At 29.3% G+C, this 17,606-nt stretch overlaps 1 protein-coding gene across 13 annotated transcripts in view; it reads right to left on the reverse strand.

Moving 5' to 3' along the window:
• Positions 1-17,606, reverse strand: part of Slo (calcium-activated potassium channel slo) — a 213,314-nt gene that overhangs the window by 90,814 nt on the left and 104,894 nt on the right. For 11 of the 13 annotated variants that reach the window (XM_074240314.1, XM_074240313.1, XM_074240312.1 and 8 more), the window contains exons 9-13: positions 16,785-16,937; positions 15,997-16,152; positions 9,452-9,564; positions 5,050-5,205; positions 4,701-4,777 (exon numbers count right to left, since the gene is read on the reverse strand). In XM_074240314.1, coding sequence (XP_074096415.1) covers positions 4,701-4,777; positions 5,050-5,205; positions 9,452-9,564; positions 15,997-16,152; positions 16,785-16,937 — 655 coding nt within the window. Of the gene's footprint in view, positions 1-3,038; positions 3,075-4,700; positions 4,778-5,049; positions 5,206-9,451; positions 9,565-11,465; positions 11,564-15,996; positions 16,153-16,784; positions 16,938-17,606 lie in introns of all 13 variants that reach the window. The other 2 variants (XM_074240308.1, XM_074240306.1) reach the window with 2 other exon arrangements.

The raw sequence follows: 17,606 nt of genomic DNA on the forward strand, positions 1-17,606 counted from the left end.
TTCATATTTTTTTTCAAAAACTACATTTAAAAACAAAAATTTTGAAAAAAAAAAGTTCCCAAACGGTCAATTTTTAAAAAAGTTCTAGCATTTTCAAAAAAAAAGAGCGGTTTTTTTCGAAAATTCGTAACTTTTTTTGAGTTTGGAAAAAAAATTTTTAAAAATTCTGAAAAATGTCTTTCGGGGGGTAGAAAAAGATAGAAAATTTTTAGCGAAATCGAAAGAGGTCAGGTAATAAATTTGTCGATTTGGCATGGAATGACCCATATACACTCACATATCTCTTAATTGTATTCATCTTCGAGAAGTTTTTCTCTAGCAATTGCTAGAGTTTTCTCCCATTGGGGAATAAATTAATCATAATTATTCACCCCAACACCGAGTTTTTTATTTTAAATAGATAGATCCTGAACCAATTCCCAACCAATCAACTACATATAGAAGAATTACGGAAATTCTCCTTAGTGGAGAGTTTGCGACAATACACGTACTACGAATATCGAGTGCTCTTTACGGAGCAAGTTCGATGAGCACGATGGACCGAAAGGAAGCATACCATCAACTCCGTGTGGCCCCCGAGTCCATCCCCCTTACCGCTTTTTCTGGAGAAGGACGAAAACTGTTCGAGTGGCTTCGAATGCTTTATAGATTGGTTAAAGCTCCAAGAGCGTTTATAAGAGCCGTGGATGAGTCGAAGGAGTGGTTACATCGGAAGCTGGTAGAAAAACCTTGAAAGGTTTACATGGGCTGTAGAAAAACCTTGAAAGAACTGGCCGCACCCAATCCACCTGAACGAGTTTTAGGCTTTTCTGTTGTATACGCCTGGGTGACAATCTGAAAGGGGGGAGTGTAACAGAAAAAATCGAACTTCCCAGGGTCATCATCAACCACGTAATTGACGCCACGGTAAATAAAGGCTTTCCCTTAATTTTCGATTTTGACAAGTAGTTTCTACTTGTCACTGGGCATGCAAATCAAAAGTCTCCACTGCTGTCCCCGGAAAATGAAACGGGGATAACAATAAGAAAGTTTGAAAACTTGGAGTTCGGGGGTTATAAAAGAGCCGGCAGGAGAGAGAACGACGCTTTTGAGCCAGTGAGGATTTTTGAGAGAGTGGCCCTTTGTGGGAAAAACAGTTGCGTCTGTGTAGTGCTATGAAAAATAGTCTTCAAGATACAGAACCAGTGTGTGAACGAGGAGTGTTCAACGTGGAGATCATCATCACTGGAGGCCAACACATCGATGGAAGTCCGGTAGATCAACCAGCCGCTGATCCCGCTACTTTGCTGAGTACCAGTCACCGTTGAAAACAGTAAAAGTTGTCTCAAGTATTGTTACAATTATTTTAGGCCAAAATTTAATTTGGTAAATTAAGAGGCTAGAGTAATTGTAATTATTTTTCGTAAATTAATGATCGCTACTGTCTCAGGCGTTAGTTTTATATTAGTTGGTTCTTTTATACGTAAATTATTCGTCAAGGTCATTTAGTTAGTTTTCCACAGACATTTTGGCATTATTAAATTATTTTAGTTAAAATTATCACGACAAAATTTAAAATAGTAAAAGTAATTGTATAGTTTGAATAATAAAGGTCTTTCTGGAAATTTCTGTAGTTCGAAAATATAATGAGACGTGTTAAATTTGTAGCATTTGAAATTAGAAATTTTGTAAAGTTAAATTTAGGCTATTGGGCTGAATTTAATTAATTTAGTTGATGAATCTAGTTAATGAATTTAATAAATTAATTTGGTTAAAGGATTAAGTTAAAAAATTTAGTTGAGGAATTTAGTAATGAATTAATTTAGTGAATCGGAATTTCGTATTGAATAAATGCTAGGCATCAAGTTTTGTAAATTGTAAGAGTATGAAAATCCGGAAATTTAGTTGATTAGTAATTAAAAGAATTTTAGAAACTTGTAAAATTGTGAATTGAGTTAGCGTCCAAGAGACGATTTTTATATGGAATTGAGTGAGTGCGTGTGAGTACAGTGCTGTCTAGGTATTCATGGTATCCTCTTCTGTTTCCTAGACAGTCACTTAAAAAACGTTGTATAGACGCCCGAGTCGGGGGCGCAGTTGGAAATTAGGTTTTAATTGTAGTTAAGATGTTATATGGTAGTCCGTTAGGTTGACGAGGTTTAGGAAAATAAAGAGTTAAGCGATATTTACTGGTAAGATTTTTTAGCAAGTTGCTAGTGGAAAAATTAGGTACGAGGTTCTCACAGTTAAGTACTAAGTTAAATTTTGAAAGTTATTGTTAGTAATAAATCTGTCATTTGTTAATTTTTATTAATGAAATTGGATAAATGTTTTTATTGTTATAAACAATTTTCTCAGTGTTATTTACAGCCCTCTCGAACTTCTCACAACCTTGTCTTTCCCCTCTCGTGCTTCCCCGGTTTCTGAGACACCGTGTCTAAAATCCCAATGGCACCCTTTTTAAAGAGGAAAGGGGTGACCAATTGAACGAGGGCTAAATACCCTGATTACATTATAATTAAATTTGTATATTTATTTTTGATTCGTGGTTAAAATATCGAAAATAGCTTTATCAGAAAAGATAAATTCATAATAAAGATTTTCGTATTACTAGGTTCTTTTTTCTTCTTTTATAAAAACATATTTTTGGTTTGTTTATTTTTTTATTGTTCTCTGAGTTAATCACTATAAAGTATAAATAGAGTTATAATGAATGTATGGTATAGGGCATATTAAATACAATAATTAAGTCATAATTCATAAAAATTATCGCGTAGACGAATGCTTGGATAAGTTTTGGCAGCAATAGAAAGCGCGAATAATCAAAATAGCAAGAAATAGTAAAGTAAGAATAAGAATAAAATATATAAATATATAGAAAGAATAAGTAAAACTGAGAATAAACACAATAGAACGTGATAAATGAAGAGCGGATAAGGCCAGGCCGGATAATATAGGAATATACAATTGAGCAAAAATACAGTGGTAAAAAGTAGAATATACTTAGAGGAGAGAAGAATTTAAAATTTGAGAATAAACGAACGATTGAGAGACGTTACCTAAGTCACGGCCCCAGGAGCGCTGCTGCTGCCCCACTAGATCATATATATTAATAATTTTTATCGTCTGTCATTTTTTTTTTGTTATAAATAATTTTTTTCATTTATTCAATTCTTGATTACATGCATAAATAGCACTTGGTTATAAAGAAGGAGAAATATTCAAAAAATTAAGTCTATAAATAAATATTGAATCAATTTCATAATGGAAATAGATTAATTAAAAAAAATGAAGGTTATTGAGCAGCAAGAAAACTGTTTCTCTGAAAATAACTAATTTCTGTATTACGTACATCCGATATTAATATATTTTGCGAGTCACTTGAGTATTTTCTTCATTTATTTTAATAATACTAGTAAGAGCTAACATAAATTTTTTAATCATAAAACTAAAAGGTGCGAAGTTAGTATGTATATCTTCGCTTTCGTTTGAATGTGCTTTTTTTAATTTTTAAATAAGTAACTTTCATAAGAAATTTTTGGAGCAAATTTGTATAAAAACCCTTGAGAGCCTACTTCCTCGTTATATTTTCAATTCTATTAAAGAAATCTGTGAAAAATGTAATCTGAAGAATCGTTAAAGCATGTTTTGAATCAATAATCTATGTTTTCTTCCAAAATCATGCGTAAAACATTCAAGCCATTCTGCTACAAGTAATGCGTCTATCTTTGAGTTATTTGTATGAATGAAATTTAATTTAAGAGTAGTTTTGTTTCTATGAAATACTTTTTCATGAATTTTAATCCCACGTGACATACATTGAATGTACCGCAGTTAAAAACAAGTATCGATATCGAAGTTCTGCTAATATTTATTTTCTTATGAAATGTCCCTGCCCTGAAAAATAAATTAATTCGATTCAAGAGAAGAATTCTTAAATCAAGAAAATCATCTTGAGGAATTTCATTGATTTAAGTAAATTTGAGTTGATTTAAGATTTTTTCATTTCGATTCAAATCAATTAAATTTTTCAAAATGAATTTTTTGGTTCAAGAATTTCTCTCTTGAATCAGAAGTTAATTTTTTTCAGTCCGACAGTCAATAGTGACATTCAAAGGCCAAACACCAAAGAGCTAACAATTCTTTCAAAATATTCTTATACAATTCTTCAGGTACAGAAAAGATCATCAAATACTTTTTCGAATCTTATGGAAAAATTTCAAAATAAATCCCTTACTAGTTTCTGTCGCAACATTTTTAGCTGGATAAAGAAATCGATAGCTACATAAACGCAGTTAAAAAAAGGTTGAATAATTCTAAAAATGTCAACTTTAACTGTAATTGCAGCAAAAATACTTATCAAATGTTATTTTTCTCAATTCTTAGAGACAATTTTTACCTTTCAATAACTCATTACCTTTCATTAAATAAATTTCTTTTGATAAATCTGAAGTTATAATAAAACTATGCATCCTTCGAGAAAGGTTGGATACAACACTTATTTGAGAGGTCCATAAAAATTCAGGTATTTTTCAGCAAAGTTAAGATTTTCAAGATATTAACTTATAGTTAACCATCATGTGACTCGCAAAGTAAATCCCTATTAAGTTCTTAAAGTAATAGATTTAAAGACTAGTATAAGTGAGTAAAGATCCGATTGTCAAAATTTATTCTGTTAAGTAATTATTATTTTTATTATTTGATTGAATAGAATAACTTACAGTTTTTGCATTTACACTTCTTGATAAGTGTCTCATCCTTGATATCCTCATGACATGCTTTGCAATAAAACCATGCCCTAAAGTAAGAAAATGAAAAACATAGTAAATAAAGTAATTCCACTATTGATATATTGATCGTCTGAGTCGAAATTTAAATTGTAAATCGAACGTATTGGACGTTCAAATCGTAAGTCCAATATGTTAAACTCACGATTTTAACGTCCAATACGTTGAGTTTACGTTTTTAATTGCCAATGCGTTGGACCTACAGTTTTAACGTCCACGACGTCCGACATACAATTTAAATTTTGACTCGGGTGATTTGTATAAAACACTTTAAATTCTAAACCGTTTGACTTCATCGGCTGATTGAGCAATAAAGAATCCCTGAGTATTGGCAGCGATCTTGGCACCTCTTGGGTTTATGGAAATCTTACTGTCGGCACCACCTTCTCCTTTGATCTCAATTGCTAGCAGCAGCAACTTCAATTTAGTGAAGCATAACCTACCATAAATTTACGTATTAATACTTAGTTTTTTGTTAATGTATGAGTTTAGTATTTATATGTTATTAGACTTAATGTTTCACTAGAAAATAACAAATGTTTATGTTAGAGTAGTGGGATTGCGTATTATGTGATAAAGAAAAGAATATACGATAAGAGAAAATATTAAATAGCAAATCAAACTTCTACATATTAAAATTTATAGTGATGTGTAAAAAAAGTATTGTAAAAAATTACATATAAATATAATCTTAATTTTTTTACCATTAATAAATTATTAGATTTTATTAAAATTTATCAGATAAAGTAAAAGTTGTAAAAAGAAGCTATATTGATACAAAAATTTTTTAATTAAAAAACGTCAGTATACTCAAAGTCATGAAGTAAGTAACAATACTGAAAAAAATCTGGCTTTAAAATTTTCCAGTTTCGGTGTTTTAATATGGGGCAGTCGAATGTGTTGTTAATGTAAATATGATTCCTAATTGGCTTTTGATCCCAACATTATATATATTATTCGCGTTCTTATCTATGGTTTATAATACGATACATCGGTTCTTGTTTTCAGGATATTTAATAGTTGATGTTTATTTATGAAAATTAATATATATATATATATATATATATATATATATATATATATATATATATATATATATATATATATATATTGTTTCAGCAAGAAAAAATAATTTAATCCAATAAAGCCAAATAATGAAAAAAATTCATATTCGAACCGTTATTACTTTTACATAACTATGTTCACACATCACTTTAAAAACAAAAAATATAGAACATGTTGTAAACTAATGAACCTATCAATCACAATACTAAATCATTTTTACAATTACACATTGATTTATTGGCGGATAAGATATCAAATTGATAAAATTATCGATCTAAATTGGTCACAGAAGGAAATAATAAACACTATATAAATGACTATAGAGAAGGATGATATTTTTAGTTTGTACATGTGCACGGAAAAAAAGTTAACTTGAATCAAGATTATAAGTCAATAAAATTTTCTTGATTTTATGTCATAAGAACCTATTCATCAGACATTTATTTTTCTATTAAGATAAGCGACTTTTTTATTTACAAATATAAAATTTCTTGTTTTCTTAGTTTTACAACATAAGATCTTTAAAAATTAAAGCTCACGCCCTTTAAAGTTGCACGCGCTTTAAAGTTGACAGAATACATTCGTTATAGTTATGAGAATGTTGTTATTCTTGAAATTTAGATGATGCATTATAAATGTTAGTTGCATTTTGAATGTTTTGAATATTCAGAAGAAAATAAATACACATGGTGAGTGTAAGAAAAAGAAACAACCTTACGGAGAGTGCAACTTTAGAGGGCTTAGCTGTGATAGTAACAAGGCTATCGTAAAAGATGTTTCTTTGACTGTAATTTTGTCAGCATTCTAAGAATAATTCAACAAAAGCAAAAAAATCATTTTATCAAATTGAGTTCATCTCTCTAAGATTTAGTTTTTACTTTGATTTGTTGGTAAAATCCTGAACCAATACCGTATTTTATAATGAAACAAGAAATTATATCACCCTGAAAATTCTCTTGAGCTAACAAAATTATTTTTGAGTCAAGAGAAATATCAAATTCAGGGTATCCACTTTTATACTATTTTTTATTTGGCTGTGAAATTTAAATAACACTATTCAACTAGTTTATACATTTTAAGCATAAAAACAAAAAATCGTGCCATGCATAGAATTCATAAAGTTGTACAAACATCATCAAACCAACATTAAGCATTTAACTTCAAACATTAACTTCAACACTGTGAATCTATTACAAATAGCTGATTTCTAACAATTAGTCAATAATTATAAATATAACCAGATGAAAAATATGTCAAAATTTAGCCTAAAATATGTTAATGTTTTATTGACACTGTAATCATTTAAAGCGAAAAAGTAGCCAAGAAAGCAACTACATAATAAGCGAGATATACAAATTGAGCTGTACAATATTTTTATTCTAAGTTAGCTTATTTTACGTAGAGTGAAATACTATTAATATATCAATCAATAGCCACTTGAAGATTTACTCTTTGACGCGACACTCGTTCATTGACTATCTCTTAATCGATTGTATTACAGAAAATTGATTCACATCTGCGTAATCTAAGGATCTGTTATCTGTAATATAATTTTAGAAATCATCTTTGTATTCATCTTTAGTTTTTCCAGATACAATATATAACTTTTCGAATACGATTTATACCCTATGATTATATTAGTTATTAAAATAGTTTTTGATCATTGCTGTCACCATATCGTAAATACTTAGTATTGCTGCTACTACTGTGATGAAAAGATAACAAAAATTAAAGTATCTTCTGAAAATTTTTATAAGCTCAATGCTGCTTAAAACGTCCGGAGTAAGTTAAATCAATAAATAGATTTTGCTGTTATGACAAATGAACAGCAAGCATGCTTGTGCATATAGTTTAAGAAGGGCTTAAATGATAACTAACAAATATTTGAGAAAAGAAGAATTGACTTTTAAAAATTAAACAACAAACACTATTAAAATGTATATTTTTGTTTATATTGTTGAAATTTATGTAGATAATTTGTTGTATTAGATACAATTTAAAACTTTATTAAATTTTATCTATAATAAAGTTTTATATCAAATCTATTATTAAAGATAGAAATGAAATTAAGCGTACTTTGAGAATTGTGTTTTGATGTTTGTAATAATCATAATACCAAAATTATTCTTATCTTTTATTTTTTAAATCTGAAATAATGCATTAAATCGAAATAGTGACTGTCCACTATGAAATAATGACTATTTACTATTTAGTAGTGAAAAGTATACCACTATTTGAATTAGTGATCGACTCTGCACTACAAAAATAGTGAATAGTCACTATAGTCACTATTTCGATTTAAGAGAGTGGATAAAATATTGAAATAAGTTTATTATTCATTTTTTTAATATTTTTAACCACTAAAAAAAAATTTTTTTTTAGCTAAGAATATTTAGTAAAGTAATCGATAAGGGATCCAAGAGCCCTGGTATAAAACTTTATAATGTTTTCAAAATTGATATTATCAATTAAGCCCATCTTTTTCTTTTAAGAAAAGTAACTAATAATCTAGTAAATTTTTTAAAAAATGCATTAAATCAGACTATCTAATATGAAGATAAAGAAGATATAATTGACCCTTGGAAAATATAGGAATGTAAGTTTGAATGATTGTAATTTCAATTTAGAAATAAAATATATTATTGGAAACAAAAAAAAATCGTAAAATGTACAGAAAATTTTTTTTAACATGAGACATAATCAATTTTATTGACTACGACTTACGAAAATTTTGTCAGAAATTTCATAAAATGAGTTTAATGAAATTTATGTTTTTTAATTCATATTTTTAATTTAATCTTTTTTTTTTATACACGGTAAAAAAATTTCCATTTAATTTTACTATGGGTGCATAGTAACCCCGAACTATAAAAAAACTGGTACAAAGTTTACTATAGGAAGTTGTAAATTTTTTACCAGTTTTCTTATAGTCCGGTATTACTATGCACCCATATTAAGATTCAATGGAAATTTTTTACCGTATACCCTCAGTGTAATAAAAAGTGATAGTATTCTAAAAATAAAAATAATTTTTTTTTTGTGATAAGCACATATTTTAGATAAAAAAAATAATACATATATACGAATTAAAAAAGAAGAAAAGGCTGATTCTTTTTAAACATCTTTCTACATTTTATATGAATGTATGAAAAGGTAAATATCTTAATAAGACTCACGTTAAATTGAACCATAAATCTAATAGAATATGACAAATGAGCATTTTCAAAAAAGAGTACAGATATATTAAGAAAGAATGTCAATTTAATATAAACAAAATTAATATGAGATAATTCATACAATCTAAGGATATGATAAAACCTGAATAAATTTTGATACATTAATTATCCCAGGGCCTTAAACACAAAAAAATTTTTCAGATTACACTACGGGTTCTAAAATGAATAAAAAAAAAATTAGAAGAGAAAAGAAATGCCGTGTATGTGTAATTTGTGTAAGAATAAATAGATAAAAGTTATTTATTTCATGGCAAAAAATTGGTAAGTGTAGTGTGAGTCAATATCTAAAGAGAAAATATTTGTACTAAAAAAAATATAAAAGTATGAGTAAGTAATCAGTAAGTTGTTGTTGCAAGTGTATGGCAGCTGTCAGCGAGAACTTACTCGCTAGCTTGGGGAAAAGTCATCCCTGTAAAGGACGGGGAGAGGGTTTCCGTGTACATCTCACATCCTGTGCCCTGCAGGTAATCATTCTGCCACGCCTGAGTGTCCGGCGACTGAAACACCAACCAACCAACCCACGTCATCAAAACTTTTCAAAACCGCGGCTAACTTGTTCCATTATTTTTTATATTCATATAACATGAGTATTATAAATGTTTTGTTTTTATTTATTCATTGTTTTTCTTTTTTAAAATATTATTTCTTTATAATGAGCATGGTGAACATTCGCGCGTATCTAAAATTTTTTAGCTCAAGCTATTATATCAATACTATTCAATACAACCGGACTTTCAATTAATTATTGAACATTTAGTCTTATTTAATTATGCTCATCAACAATAGTGAAACACGGAGATACTGAAGCTTTTTAGGAGTGGTTTACATCAATTAGGTGTAGCACATAGACGACTTTTTTTACAATTATAAATAATTATTATTGTATATAATAGAGTATACAATATAAACATTAGTAGTATGATACGTTTATATGTATATATCTGTATATATCAATAATATTTTACAGCAAAGTGGAGCGTAGTGTAATAGACATAGGCGAGGCGAAGCTTTTATCCCTTTATATCCGATTCAAGAGATCAAAGATAGTATTCGAAAAATATTGACATAAAAGTATACAGCAATTATGTGGATTGATTTGTCTTCTATATTTAAACTGTTCCACTAATTGACGAAAGCAAATGTAATTTATTTAAAATTATCTCCCGAAAATGAAGTTATCAAGCATCATTTTTTTTTTTATCTTAGCAGTGTAATTTTTTTTTTTAATATAATCAAATTTGCGATTTTGATACATGTGCATAAGAAGGGCTCCATCTGTATTGAAGATTGATTTTCCGAAATTTCCATAAATGCGAGGTCGAAATTGTTAACTATTTAGAAAGTCTCAGGTCTTCAAAGTTACAAAAAATTCAAAATTTCATGTTTTATATCAAATTTTCAAAAAATTCTAACAATAGAATTTGTGAATAACCGTATTATGAAATGAGAAAATAAAAGACTCAACCGAGATTTGTATCATAATGTATATAATTCTGATATAATTAGTTCACAAATGTAAAGACAAAATGCCATGTCTACTCGAAATTTCTCTAGTGCTAACCATATGTGCTCTTTGTGCTTAAAAATCTGGTAATCGTATTGATCAAAAACTTCTTTGGAAATTTTGAATTTCCCGAACCGATTCCCATGCAGTTACGACATTAGATACAATTTTTAGAAGTAACTCGTTAAAAATTCATCTGAAAACAATCTTGATAGTTATTTCTCGAAAAATCTTTGTTTGCATGTTTTTCGATCACGATATCTCGTGACCAAATCAAATAACCAGAAATGATTTTAAGGGGTTTTGCAGCAATCAACATTATTCTTTAATGTTGTATACAAGTATTAATGTATACAAATTGCTAATTGAGTTTCGAAACTGATTAGTATAGTTGTTTAAAAGTTTAAAAAAAATTTTTTTCTTTAAAATGGACTCCTACTTATGCACAGTAATTGAATTTTTTTTAATTAATAAATATATTTGTGAAGTAGCCAAATTTATGGTATAAATAAATTAGTAATTTATACTGAAATAGAATCTTTGATTGAATAATTTCTTGAAATAATTTGACTAAATAGTACGCTATTTTGATGTCTTTCTAAAAAAATTCAAAGCAAAAAGTCAACTCTTGCCCCATATACAGATTGTTAGTTCTATAAAAAATTAAATATATGTAAATTATTAGTTTGCTTAAAAAAACCGGTCAAACAATCAAATATTTATGCTTACAGGATAAATTTTAGAAAAAAAAAGTTATTGAAGATTACAAGATTCTGATAGGAAGAAATGAGCGAAAATATGAGGCATTAGTATCAACAAAATCTCGTCTCTTGAATCAGAGCCTTTACACAATTCTGTTAAAATGATTTTGATTTGGTCGAGGAAACGACTTACTCGGTGGCTTTGGCAAAGGGCATTCCGATGAAGGTAGAGCTCAGTGTCTCGGTGTACATCTCCATTCCTGTTCCACGAAGGTAGTCATTCTGCCATGCCTGTATATATCGGGTGACTGGTTCCAATCAACCAACTATGTCTTAATTATACGCGCGACTATATATAGATTTATAGATATATGTACAAGTGTGTATGTATTTGTATTTCCACAGTGATTTATTTACTGACAAAAAAAAATTTGTGGTTATAACACGTGACGGGAAAATGAGAATAAAACAGTTTTCGTCAATGCAACGAAAGGATTATTTTCACAAGTGTTTGATCACAATCATACGCGTTATTTTTATCGTGTGATTTTCGACACACTAGTCATCAGACTCTAAATTTTAATATTGATTAATAAGTTCTCTCCGTAAATTTTCATGTTATTCATCATTCAAGTACATTTTATATGAAATAATATAAACACAAAAATGCATTTTTTTAATATCAAATTAAAAAAAAAATCAAACATTTTATTTGTAGTAGAATAATAATACCTAAGAATTAAGCATACGTAAATAATTTAACTATATTTAATATGTTCGATATTTGATCAAAAAATTTTTTCACTCAAAATGTTTAAAATATAGATCAATCATTTAATCATATTAAAGTAGATCTTAGATCTACCTACAATGAAATAAGGTCTAATTATTCTAAAATTTTTTATTTTAATTTTGTTCGTGGTAAAATTTACCAATTTTTTTTTTTATTTTAATGAAAATATACTTGCATAATTATCAACATGAAAATTTATTGTAAGTATCTACCTAAGCACTTACTACTCTATTTTTCAAGTTAATTTAGTTGATGAAGTAACAATATAATTTTCTTTACCGTAAAAAACTTTAATTTGTTGCGTTTACATTTATGATTTATTTGTAACAACTGATCATTACATTTCTGTTCATTGTTGTATCAGCGCATTTTTTTCCATATCTGCATAACCCTGATTAATAATACAATCTTAATTAAAAAGTCTTTACTTTATTTACTCGGACAAAAAAATTGCACTAAAAATGTATTGGTAAATATTGTTCTATTGAAAAAAAAAAAAAAAAAAAAAAAAAAAATTTACTCAAGTTAAAAATAGTCAACAACTAGACAGTAAAGCTTGTGCTTATCCTCTGAAGCAAATTGAAATTTAGAACTAAGAAAGTAATACCTGCTCGTTATAGGACCTCTGGTCTTACTCAATAAAATGTCTCAACAGAATCACAATGCACTACTGACATTAACCCTGAAACCTGAAGATTCACGACGTATTGGTAGCTAACCACAACCACTGAAAATCTATCCTTATTTGAAACTAACTTGAGATAGAAAACTCCTATGAAATAATGGAAAAATAACGAGTTTCTTTGAAAGTTGCAACTTTCTACCCTGTTTTGCGGAAAGAAAGGGTGACTTTTACCTTATGAAATAACATGTACAAACATATTATTTGCTTGACATTTGCACTAACCCCACAAAATCAATGGCACAGAATGTAAACTTTGGTTACAACTATGGTGAAAAAATTATACGTGCCAGCGACAAAAGTAAGATATTCCAATCCGCGTGTATGTTAACCTCGGTTCCACGTCAATAAATCTCGGTAATAGGATCTCAGACAAATATATTTCGGCAATTATATCTCAAGACAAAAAGATCTCTAGCCAAAAAAATGTCCACTAAAAAGGCCTCATTTTACATTATCATCATTAACGGATGTTCGAATGATAAACTTTAGCTAACCATAATCAACTAAATTAAATTATTTTTGTTAGTAGGGGGCTTCGCCCCTGGACCCCAACATCGAGTCACCCATCATGAGATGCCACACACTCACGACAATAATATAAAGTAATTCTATATAATACTCCATTTCAGTTAAATATTCATTAAAAATCTAAACTTTGAGCAACACTACGTAAATACTGTAAAATATTTGCTGGATCAAACTGCTCAATAACATTAAAAATACGGCGATCGTGCTCGCGGTAAAGACGTCTATTATCGGCAACTCTTCTAGAAATTACCGAAGGCATTTTAATAATCCCTACTCAGACATTATTGTTATCGATATAATATTTGTGTGTGTTGATTCGTCATTAGACCAACACATAAGTTTGTTACCGTGTTGTGCCCTTTTATCATGGTTTTGGGTGTGTTTATTTGATATTAGATCAACACATAAGCTTATTACTATAATGATGAGATGTTGAGAGTCGAGAAAAATTTGTTATGAGACGTTTTTTGTGAGGCCGTTTTGGTGGAGATGTTTTTAGCTATAGATATGATTGCCAAGATATATTTGATGAGACATTATTGGCTAAGAAAATATGAGGGGTCACCATTTGGTATAATATAGACTATTTAACAAATTAGACGTTCATTTCAAATTCAAATATTTCACGCCATTTTAATTTTAGATAAAAAAAAAAAAATAGGGTGCAAGCTCATCATTGAACAGATGACCGAGCGTCAATACGTGAGTTAAGACTAGTCTTAGTTTTCATACACACAAATAGACAAAAGCCCACTTAATTCGAGTTTTTTTCTTAATGATAATTGAACGACACGTAATTATCGAGGAATCTGCAGTACAAAAACAGGTGATTTAATTCTAAAGCTATTAAAAAAAAAACTCTGATCTTGATACGTAAATTTCTTCGAGGAGTTATCTGGACTATACAAAAATAATTACGAATTACATACAGATATCTGGACATCTACGTAAAATTTTTTTTAAACAACAACATAAAATTTTTTCTAAGGACCAACAAAATGATTCCTTAGAAAAGATTAGACAGATTACATGGAGTGTTCTCTTGGTATACGTCTACTTATATTATCGTCTAAGTGCAATATGGTTGTGATAAAGGCATTTTAACACCACAAAAAGGTTTGACCTTGTCGTGTTGAAAGTAAAGCACTCTCTCAACCGCTTCGTGTAATGAGCCGTGCAATTGAAGTAAAATATAATTTTTAACATAATTTCGGTATCATGACGTGAAATGCAAGAATTTCTTAGGTTATCTATCAGATAAGATGTTGATAGCGCTGTTTAATACGGCTTAATTAAGAAAGAATTATTTTTACGGAAAAATGCTAAATACTTTTCAAAAGGGCATCAGATATTGGTACGGTAAATTTGATAGCTACATTTTTTTTGCTCCCCGGGCGGAAAGTGGCAACTTTTGTCCCGCTTCGCTAAACAAAGTTCGCCTCGGCCAACAATTACATATGATCTGAGGCTTTTCTTATTTTCCTTCCCAAGAGGTGTAGTATACTATTTAGGATTTCGTGAAAGAAGATATAAGGCATGATAAGTCAGAACGCTGCGAGTGCCTATGTGGATTAGAACTTCGGTTACAGAATTTCATCTAAGAACAAATATGTATTAAATGTAGTGTATAGCCTTGTTGAGTAGATTTCAACATTGAACCAGTAACCAGTTTTATTAGTTACATTTAATAAGGACTCCGGGATAAACACGAAAAATTGGCAGCAGGACTAAAAACTACGTTGACTCGGTTTAAAAAAAAAGACATGATGAACAGAAAATCAACGAGTAGTTACGATTTCAAACTTATGATTGCTTTACGTCGTGAATTTCCAGGATACAAATAGCTTCTCTACATGCTTAACCGATACTAAGTGCCGTCAACGTTCCCTATATCTTACTCGCCCATACAGGACCATTTCCTGTACTTGACTCGTCCTTGTCCATAAGAGCTGTGTAAGATCGTCAAATACAGGGAGGTCCAGTACAGGGAGCGTCGACTGTACATAACTCTCTGTCAACATGTTGAGAAATCTTTATGTGATAACGATCAATTTTGGCTGAAGTCCACTGGACCCCCGCTGACGAGTAAAGAAAAGATTGAGAAGGTTTTCGTAAGAGTGATTCAATTCCTACTCAAATATCCATAAAACTCATATTTCTGATCATATTTGTCCGAATTAATGAAAAAAAAAAATCAATGATTGATGTAACACATTCTACGTATTGAATTTATTTCTCTCATATATTAAACAGTTATTATGTAATGACCCAAAAAATTGATAATATGGGAAACTATTATATTTAACTTTCAGACTCGATGGATTCAAAAAAGCCTTAGTAAAAATAACAGGTGAGCAATCAAAATGTAACCTTTGAGCGATTTCAGATTTTTTGAAATATGGCACGGATTTATTCAAAAAAATGAACCAGAATAGAAAAAGAGTCAATAATGAATCGTGGCCCGTTTTTTTCGAATTTCGGCCTATAACTAAGTTTCATGTATTTTAATTTAGAGGATTATTATTATGATTATTATTGTTATAAATTCATTCTTATCAATAATTCATTTATTGGATGTTATATATCACTGAAAGTGAAACTATCACTGTGAATTGAAAATAAACTGTATAATTTAATATCGACGTCACGACGTTCACACATGCACAGATGATGATAATAATGTTTTTTATAAATTAATAAAAGGACGATTATACTGACCGTCTTGAAGGATCGCATAGCAAATAGATTTGCCATCATAGTACTAAATCCCGGTGCTAGACATGACTGTGCTATAAAGCCCAACTTGAGTTCCGCCAAACAGATCACATCATCCCCCTGTTTCCAGTCCCATGATGGAATGTTTAATAAATAGGCCTAAAAAATATTGGTATAATAAATTTAACGTTGAATTTAAAGTTCTAAATTGCTTGAAAAAAATTATAACAAACCGCCCGCGCTCATGCTATGAATATTTTACTCACGATCATATCTTAAAACATTAATCACTTTTTATTTAATGATTTTATTTATTTTCAAATTGCAAAATTAGTCATCAGTTATAATTTATCGGACTATATCCAAAAGTTTTTTCCCGACATGGTTCTAACGCAAATTGAGTCCAAAAGCAACTTTTGAAAATCTTAGAAAATTATAAATTATTCATCGATTAATTAATTATTCATCGCGTAAACGGGCTTGATAAATTTTAAGATCGTAACAAAGCAGTAATTAGAAAAGCCGTATGCTGTATCTCTATATCCTGCTTTTTAGTGTTTGGTACTAATCTTGTCTACCATAGCTACTGAAGCATTAATAAATTATTTTTAAACTACAATATAATCATAATAGTTGATTAAAAGTTTTTACTTGATTTCAACCACATCTTAAATAATTCAAGACACAGGTATAATTTCCGTATTATTCTGAGAATGATGTTCTTCAGTATAATCCATTGCATCGATCTCTTTTTACAATCAAATAAAAAAGCTAACAATAATTAACATTACCTTATTGTGATACTGCATTAGTTGGATGATAACTCGTATATCATCAGAATAATTTTTAATTGAGATAACTCGCATAATATTAGCGGCATCTTCGGCATCAGGATCCTGACAATATTTATTAGCAAGGACCAGACAGGCGTCAGCTTCATGAACCTAAAAACAATTGCATAATCAATCTATCGATTCAAATTTATTATACCCTAATGAAAATTGTATATGAAATATTTTATGGAATATGAGAGTGCCGAAAAATTTTAACTCGATGAATCGATTTTAATTCAGAACTTCTAGTTTAAAATATATTTTAAATTCAAAGTTGCATTGGATTAAAATTATTTGAGTGATTGTTAAATATTAAACAAAAAAATAAAATTTAATCGAAATCGTTTACATTACAATTCTTAATATTGACCTCTAGATGATAAAACTTGATGGAGGTCGAAAATACTAGCTCTATCAAATTACCGAAGGCTTAACAGTTTTTGCGTTATCATATAGAAATACATCATTTATACAAATTTATGCTATTAATAAATGCGATATTATATGTGTAGTTCTAATAATGTGTAAAGCTTTGCTATATATTACTTTAAAACTACTATCAGAGTTATCGTATTTGAAACGCGAAGCATTATTACAGCATGCAAATAAAACAACCGTGGGTGAAGGGCGAACTAGTAACATCAAAGTGTTGAGAAAAATTCGAAATAATAATCAACTATAGATATTTTCGATACTTATATGCTTAAAATATAGAATTTTAGTTGCCTTGAGCTGAACACATGAATTCGTGACTTATTTACTACCGAATCGAGTATTTTG

This window comes from Cotesia typhae, unplaced genomic scaffold (genome assembly GCF_013202065.1).
Source record: "Cotesia typhae breed Kobodo isofemale line unplaced genomic scaffold, CoteBio_Ctyphae contig_27, whole genome shotgun sequence".
In the NCBI taxonomy this organism is placed as follows: domain Eukaryota; kingdom Metazoa; phylum Arthropoda; class Insecta; order Hymenoptera; family Braconidae; genus Cotesia; species Cotesia typhae.